General features: G+C 43.4%; 1 protein-coding gene across 1 annotated transcript in view; it reads right to left on the minus strand.

Annotated features, from left to right (window-relative positions):
• Ipo8 (importin 8) overlaps positions 1-8,743 on the minus strand; it is a 96,619-nt gene that overhangs the window by 86,691 nt on the left and 1,185 nt on the right. Inside the window, exon 2 of the mRNA XM_004632177.2 lies at positions 3,853-3,934. Within this exon, the coding sequence (XP_004632234.1) occupies positions 3,853-3,934 (82 nt within the window). The remainder of the gene's footprint in view (positions 1-3,852; positions 3,935-8,743) is intronic.

Below are 8,743 nucleotides of genomic sequence, written 5' to 3' on the forward strand. Positions count from 1 at the left end.
AGAGACAGACACAGAGACAGACACAGAGACAGACAGAAAGCACATGTGCACGTGCACACAACAAATTAACACAAATTTTAAGACAAGACAGCTTGAGGTAAAGTGTTTCATGCCCCAGAAGAAAACAATTTCCAACCCAGTTTGATAAATCCTGCAAAACTGATGGAAAATAATGTATTTCCATGACGAAGAGCACCTTAAGAAATTTGTCAAACCAGCACCCAAAATTTCGCATGGATATCCCAGAAAAAGACAATGAAGGCAACAATGTGAAAAAGTCTAATGGAATGAATACATCAGGTATGACAAGCAATTAAGCAATAATAAGAATAAAAGAAATCAGCAACAGGAAAAGGAGCCCTCCCACATTGTTGGTGGAAGCGTGATCTAGGACAAATCTACAGAAATCAGTATGGAGACGGCTCAAAAAAGTAAAACTAGAAATCCCATGCTACTCAGGTATTTCCCTTTTAGGTATTCTAGCAAAAGACTTAAGAACATCCTATTACAGTAGTACATGCAGATCCATGTTTACAGCAGCTCCATTCCTAACAGCCGATTGGTGGAAGCAGCCAATCTGTTCGTGAGAACATGAGTGGATGAGGAGCACGTGGTCGGTACACACGCACGGCACAGGACTGCTCGGCCTTGCATGAGGACCACTGAGTCGTCTGGAGGAAAAGGAGCATACCTTGGGGTGGGGCAGATGGCTCAGTAGAATAAGCACTTGCCTGGCAAGCACAAGGGCCTGAGTTCAAACCTCAATTCCGCCAAAAAAATTAAAATAAAATACAAAAATAAAAAGAGCCAGGTGAAACATACATAATAGAAAATATGTAGACAGATCTTTTGCAGATGGGAAGGAGACCCAAAGATGGACGGAGGTGGTGAGAGGGGAACGAGATATAAAAAGAATTAGGATGCATTATTAATATGCATTATGCACACATATAGGTGCATATAAATCAGCTTCCTGTGATGAATATAATCATTATGCATGGAAAACATAAACCAATAAAATAGAAAAAAGGAAGTGATAATGTCCATAAATGTTTTATACATTAAGTAAGATACAGCAGAGCACAGGAAACCTTTCTTACAGAAAACTCCAAGAAAAGGCACGACAAAACAGACAAGAATCAACTCAAAATTTACAAATAAAAAATTTTTAAATAAGCAATGGTAGTTCTATACACATAAATACAGAGTTGAGTTGCTATTATAAAGAGTATACAAGATGTGTACTATACAGAGTAACCATTATAAAGAAGTACACCAGATGAAAAGCATGAATGTGTTTTTTACATGTATCACAGTAAAAGACACATTGCCATTTATCTTCCTCCAAATACCTTCCCCCTCGCTTCAAACAAACTTCTTCCAGCTCTCTGTTCGGGTTGCATTTTTTTCCCCCTCCCACAAGTATTTATTGAGTCGCCCAACGGGTGCCAGGCACAGAACTGGGAAAGCAGCAGGACCCAAGAGGGGCACTCCTGCCAGTCAGGGGTGCGCACTAACGTTGGAGAGAGACGACTCCGGCACATCGGGTTTCCTTTAATCCCACTTCCTTTTTTTTTTTTTTTTTTCCCCCGGAACCAGGAATTGAACTCAGGCCTTTGCGCTCACCAGGGAAGCACTTATTCCACTGAGCCATCTCCCGGCCCCTTAATCCCACTTCTGAAAACAGTTCCGGAAGTCCCTTTTCATGAGTGTTAGCCACACTGTTACGACTGCCCTACCATCCTGAACTGATTCAACACCTTTACGTCCCATGGTCATTTTGACTCTGAGGAAGAGCTGGACTTGGTAAGGTGGAGGACAACACTAACATTTTTGGGACACTGCCTGGCTGTTGCATGGCACTCAGCAGCAACATTCACAGTATTTTTTATGACGTCTACATGAAGATATTCATGAAAAATGACTTCGAGACCTGTTTCAAAAAGTGGCAAGAAGGGCCAGCCAGACAGCTCAGCAGACTAAAGTCGTGCTTAAGGTAGAGCGCAGCAGGATCCCAGGCCTGCGTGCCGGCCCGCCCCCCGGGGAGTTGAGACTGGGCATGGTGGCGCTCCCCTGTAACCCCAGCACCTGGGAAGCTAAAAACAGAAGAATCACTACGAGTCTGCTCTGTGTAGTGAGACCCTGTACTAAATCCATTAAAAAAAAAAAAAAAACAAGTGGCAAGAAAGATGGACAAAGTGTTTCAAGAAAGGAAGTCTATTTTGAGGGAGATTAATGGTGACGTATCTTTTGCTATAAAACGTTGTAATTTAAACATTCACCACATATACTGCAATCTCATATGTATACACAGTGATACGCAATAACTGCCAAGGAATTATATTTATGTATAATATCAACAGAAAACAATTAACTATGCGCTGGAGTTGACAGCCGCAACCTAGTTGACACTAACAAAAACTTAATGTATAAAGTGTTTATGTAACATTTATATGTCAAATAAACACATTAACAAATTAAGATTTTTAAATGCTATTGCTAAAAAGCTTCCTAAGAACTTCCTAATGGCCCTAAGAATACTTAGATTATTAAAATAGTTCCATTTAGCAGAACAGTTTCAGAATAGTGATACTTTGTAACAAAAATTAAACAACTGAGACAGCAGCAAAAAGTTTACACAGAAACCTTATATACCTAACTAAAGTAAATAGCAATTACAGCCTGGTTGTAATCTTCCCCATGGTTTTTCTTTTACCTTAATCACAAAGGAATCTTTAAGGAAATCACATACAGTGACGGCCACATAACGACGTTTCCATAAGCCGTGGATGGCACAAAGGCCTGCACTGCGTCGCCGAAGTGTGTGGTGGGCCTTCACATACTGTGTATGTGGGTTTGTGTCACAACACTCTGAGGTTTGCACAATCACAAAACTATCACCTTGTTTCTCAGAATATGTCCCTGTCAAGTAAGTGACACTATATTTTTATAAACATTTTCCCAAAACATAGTAATGTCTTTACTTCTGTGTTCAAATAAAATGAACCACCTTGTCAGCCGGTAGATTATGATCCCATTTCTATACAAATGCCTTTCAGGGTATTCCACTTTCAAATGCTCCCTACTCATCCCGAGCAGCAATCTAGCACCTCTCTCTCCCCTTTTCTCCACCTTCAAATAAATCATCTCTTAGTTTAAAAAAAAAAAAAAAAAAAACTTCCACCTGAATACATCAAGACTAATACTAACCTAATGTCAACAATGGTCACCGCTGAATGATACAGCATTTTACTGCCTTCTTTGTATCCTACATTGCCCATATTCTCCATCTCATGAATGCTGAGGCTTACCATGGTCTAACCCATATTTTACTTTGCCCCCCTGCAGAAGCGATATGCAAGGTTGTGAAAACTACTTGAAATTCTGAATTCTGCTCTTTTCTGGGACTCACGATGTGTGGCTACTGCTCTGTCCTGGTACAGTGGGAGGCAGTGGTGCCCAGCTCCCCTCAGCTGGGAGACCAGGTGGGTAAACTCCTGACAGCACACAGCCAGCCATCCACAGCAGGGAGCTACGAGCCCAAAGGTGAGTCTGGGGGAGCCAGGGTATTAGGGAGATGACCTGCTAAAGTAGGGAGAGCTGAAGGAGGAGAGGGTGATGCCATGGAAGGAGAAATCGGTGGGTAGAAGCCGCTGGGGCAACCCGGGAGGTGTGAGCACTCAGCACCTGTCTTACAACTCCAGGGTGAAAGTCAGAGAGCTTTATGCCTTGGAAACATTTCATGGGTGCTTAATTTTTTTTTAAGTATAAATATTTACAATTTAAAGCTCTCATTCTACTTTCATATATAAATAAACTATTTATAAAGGATAAAAAAGAAAACCAACGTACCTGCCTGGCGTACTGGGAATTCCACATGGTCAGAGACTATAATCCGAAGTAAGCTGGGAGCAAAATTGATGATCTTGTATGACTGAAATTACAAATAAACATTTTTATAAAAGGCAAATAGCTACTAGCACCTACTACAGTATACATTAGCCAAATGAAAGAGAAACTTTTAACGTGAATTTCTCCAATGATAAATGAAGATTACTAAAATATTTCAAGCCAAAATAATTTCCTTTTATGTTGAAGTCTGCCAAAATGCTCCCCAGGAGTATACCAATGACACTCGCAACAGCAGGGAGTATCCACCAATCTAATATAGGTACAGCCTTAGCATTCCTCTAAAACTGTAAAACCTTTTAAATTACATTTCCTCTACTACTAAGGAAACTGCTGGTTGTTTTTTGTTGGAGGGGATTTTAATGGTTTTCTAAGTTTGTTGTTTTTATTGTTGTTCCCTCTACAAAGTCTTTATATGCTTTCTCTCTTTGTAAATGGGATATTTGGCTTTTTCTTTATTCTAAGAACTTTTTATGAATTTAAAGACAGCCTTTTATTTGACCTATTTATCACAATGTTTCTTCCCAGATTATTTGTGCTTCAACTCTGTTGATGGCACTAAAACAGAAAACGTTACCTCCTGAACACAAGATGAAGGGACAGATGAGGTTAGAGCAGTGTGCACGCAAGGGGCTGAGCTATCCACAGAGTGACTCAGAAAAGGCCTGGCCGGCCGGGAGCTGTGCTCACAGCTGCCCTGGGCTCCCGCAGCACCTCTGGAGCTCAAGCTGCACAAGGGATGGTGCCGACCGAGCCCCTGTGGCGCCTGCTGTCATTTCACCCGAGCTCAAGCTGCACAAGGGATGGTGCCAACCGAGCCCCTGTGGCGCCTGCTGTCATTTCACCCGGCAGGCAGGGTCCACTTCTGTCTGGTCCCAAGTTCCACAAGGACCTCAGAAGCAAAATGCAAAAACTAAACCATAGCAGCCGACATGCAGCCCTGCCGAATCCCTGAGCCCACACCCGGCCTTGCCCGGGACACTCCTGAAATGGACTCATCTCAGAGCACAGCATCCCAGGGGGCCTGCCAGTTCCCAGGGTCCTGGTCACAACCAGGGCCTAGACACCGGCCTCTTCAATACACCTCCAGGCTGGTGCACCAGTCATTCTTTTACTTAGTCACTTCCTATCAATTTACTTCCCATAGCATTTGTAAAAGGAAAGGCTTGAGTAAACTTTAAACACTAAAAAATTAATTTGGAGAAAACTGACATCTCCAAACCACTGATCCTGTCCACCCAAGAGCACTGCTATTCAAGCCTTTCATAATCTTCAATCAAAACTTCAATTAGTTTGTAATTATTCCTCCTTTTATCCACAATCTTGAGAATCTTAAATGTTATACTCAAGATAAATTTTTTTATTCATAATTGAAACCACCAGAATTTTAAAGTATTTTTAAAAGATTTGACAGCAATTTACATGAGAAAGTAATATATTCAGCCAAGCTTTCCACAAATTCCACATATGCACTATAAAACTCGAAGTTGTTGCTTTTTACTGAAAGATTTGCAGTACATCAAAACACATATAGTTCATTCCAAACACAAAAACTGCACTTAGTTGTTTTTTTTTTAATCTTACTATGGATAAATACAAAAAACTTTACATTAAAATTAAGCAACTTATTTGAAAGTAGATTTAATTTCCAATCGCTGGCATGGTACACATTTTGCTTGTCACTCTCAAAACTTCTGAGATGTCCTCTTCCGGCTTGGGTTCAATTTGGGTTTCAACTTCAGCAGCCAAAGCCTTCAGGGATCAATTTAAACATATTCTCATACAGCTTTCTCACAAATATTACTGGATGGCTCTGCCCCTCTTTGGGCTCCAAGTTCCAGCAAAACAAGAGGATGCATTTCTCCATGGTTTCCTGAGGATATTTACTTTGTGTCTATGAGGTTTTCTGAAAGTTTTCTTGCTTAGCTAAATTTTGCGTTTCATGAGAACTCTGAACAGAGTGAGGCTGGTTTTTTCACTGTTTTCGGAGTTTTTGTTTGGTTGGTTTTTGGGGTTTTTTAGGGAAGGGCCTACAGGGTGCTCAGGGTCTCACTACTAGGTCAGACCCGTAGTGATCCGCCTGTTTACAGTTTCTGGAGAGCTGGGATTACAGGCACATGCCACCATGCCCAGTCTCAACTGCCGGCTCAGAGCACCCCAGGGGCGGGGCCGGCAGGTCCGGGGATTGAACCTCCATCCCTGCACCTGCTTGCAGGCGCTTTAATCCGCTGAGCTATTTGGCTGGCCCTTGCTTTTCCATTTTCTGACTCCCTGCTGCATCGCATTACCCTTCCAGGTCTCCCAACACGCTGGGGGTGGGGGGACGGGTCTTTCTGTACTTGCTGTCCCCTCTGCTGGGTCACAGTTACCTGCATGTTCCCACACTGTCTCGGGCACCGCCTCTGGGCGCCGGTGACCTGTGGCCCATGAGTGTGTAACCCTCAAGAAAGCACCACCTATTCTACAGCTCAACAAATCTATGACTCACTTGAGAAAACTACTGGGCAGGATGGGCTGGAGGTCGTTTGCCCAGCACGGGAAGCCCTGGGTTCAGACCCACTGCCACGCAGAAAGCAGATTCCAAACTGGCAGTGACCATATTTATTTCCCTGTTGAGAACTAGTAAGAGGATGATTTATTAAAGGGAGACAACGTTTTGAATGAAGTACTAAGATACCTACCCCTACCCCAGGACAATGCTAAGAGCGCAGAGGAGGGCCGCACAGGACACACTTGGGGGATGGGAAAAAGTGAGGAAAATTCACTCTTAGCATCCTTGGAAAAAACTAAAAACCCATTTTCCAAGCAGTGTCACAAACACAGACAGGAAACCAATCACTGATGAAAGAAAAAATAAGGGCCCGAGAAAACAGGCCTTCAGAGAATTTACCCTCCAGACACAGGCTTTGGGGGGTGTGGCTCCCTCTTACAAGCAACTGGCCAATCAGTGAGTGCCCTGAAGGAGCTGGCCCCACCCCCTGCACTGCGCATCTGTAGGGAGACCAGGAGAGCCCAGCACAGGGACTGGAGCTACAGCTCCTAGCACGTGAAACGGAACACATTTTTAAAAATACTTAAAAGACAAAGTCAGATATTACAGTGTGGTGAAGGACAATATACTGCCAAGTATGGTGGCATTCTGGGAGGCTGAGACAGGAGGATCTTAAGTTCGAGGCCAGCTGAGGCAACTCAGTAACTTAGTGAGATCTTGAAGAAAAAAAAAAAACAAGTGATGTAGCTTAGTGAGAAGGTGAGAAGGCCCCGGATGTAGCACCCCCCGGCCCCCACCATAAAGCGCAAGCAGGACAAGCACACAAAACTCAGCAAGGCAGCATGATGGTACACAGCTGTGATCCCAGCCCTCGGGAGGTTGAGGCAGGAGCAGCACTGGGAGTCTGAGGCCAGCCTGGGCTACACTGTGAATTCAAGATCAGCCTAAACTATGTAGCAAAAGCCTTTCTCAAAAAAACAAAACAAAGATAACCATGTTTTACAATAAGAGTAACTAGTCTCCCTATAAACAATTCTAAAAAACTTAAGAGCATACCAGAGTCCAAAACATCACACGAACTATAAATGCTACATACAGAGCATGACAATTAACTTTATCTGGTTCACTGAGCTGAAGTGAACCCAGGGCCTTGTGCACCAATAAGCTACTCTTGGAAGTTTCAGGGAAACGTTCTGTGATGAGTTGGATAGATCCAGGGCAGGGCAGGAGGAAGGTGAAATTGAACTGGACTGAAATAGATTGGATCGGATGAAATGGAAGGAAACATTAGGAACAAAAAAATAGGACTGAGCCTTAAATGTCTCCTAGTTCTGCAAATCTTTTTTTTTTTTTTTTTTTTTTTTGTGGAACCGGGGATTGAACTCAGGCCCTTGCGCTCACCAGGGAAGCACTTATTCTACCAAGCCATCTCCCCAGCCCCTGCAAATCTTCCTACCTGCCTGTCCACTCCAATAACATCACCTGCACTCACGTACTGATAAATCCGAAACAAAACAAGGTTAGGCTAAAAGGGCGGGACAGTATTCAAAAATATGTTCCCTAGTGGCACTATCAAAGTAACCTCCAGCCTCCTCTCCTGGTGTACTCATAGATTTCCAGTCAGCCCTCGTGTTGCTCTTCCTAGCGCACCCAGGAGCTGCTCTTCAGCCACTCAGTCTCCAACACCGGTGCTGTGAAGGCATCAGGTACTGCCTTCAGGGGGACAGTTCCTTCATGGAAGGCATGCTGGGCTTCAGTTCAGCAGTCTTCTGTTCCAGCCAGCGTTCCGCTGACCTTTTATCTCTTCAGAATTCTGGATTGCATCTGCTCCAAACTCCACACAGATTTCCAATTATGCTAATCCCGTTCAAAGATTCACAACCCTATCAAAATCGACTCCAACAGAAACACTGACTGGAGACAGCTGTTCTCACACTTTAGGCACCCCAAATCACGGCAGAGCTAGTTAAACACAACTGGTTTCCACCCCCTCGGTTTCTGATTCTTTCAAGTCTGGGTTGATGCCCCATAATTTGCATTTCCAACAAGTTCCGGGTGACACTGATGCTTCTGGCCCTGGACAGCACTGTGAGAGCCCTGTACTCAGGAATATTCCTTCATGCTTTAGGGTTAGCACAGCCTTAAACCGCCTTTCCTCCTTCCTACGTGTAGACCTTAATTTGAACCTTTTAGTACGAAGTCAATGGCTCACATATACATGTATGAAGGAGGGGAAACAACTAGCGTTTGGGATCACTAAAAAAGTCAGGGATGACCCTGAAACAAAGTCAAGGCCCGCTAGGAAGAAGGAACGGAGGGGAAAACAAACTTTTTTTTTTTTTT

This window comes from Octodon degus, unplaced genomic scaffold, assembly GCF_000260255.1.
Source record: "Octodon degus isolate 3935 unplaced genomic scaffold, OctDeg1.0 scaffold00047, whole genome shotgun sequence".
NCBI lineage: Eukaryota > Metazoa > Chordata > Mammalia > Rodentia > Octodontidae > Octodon > Octodon degus.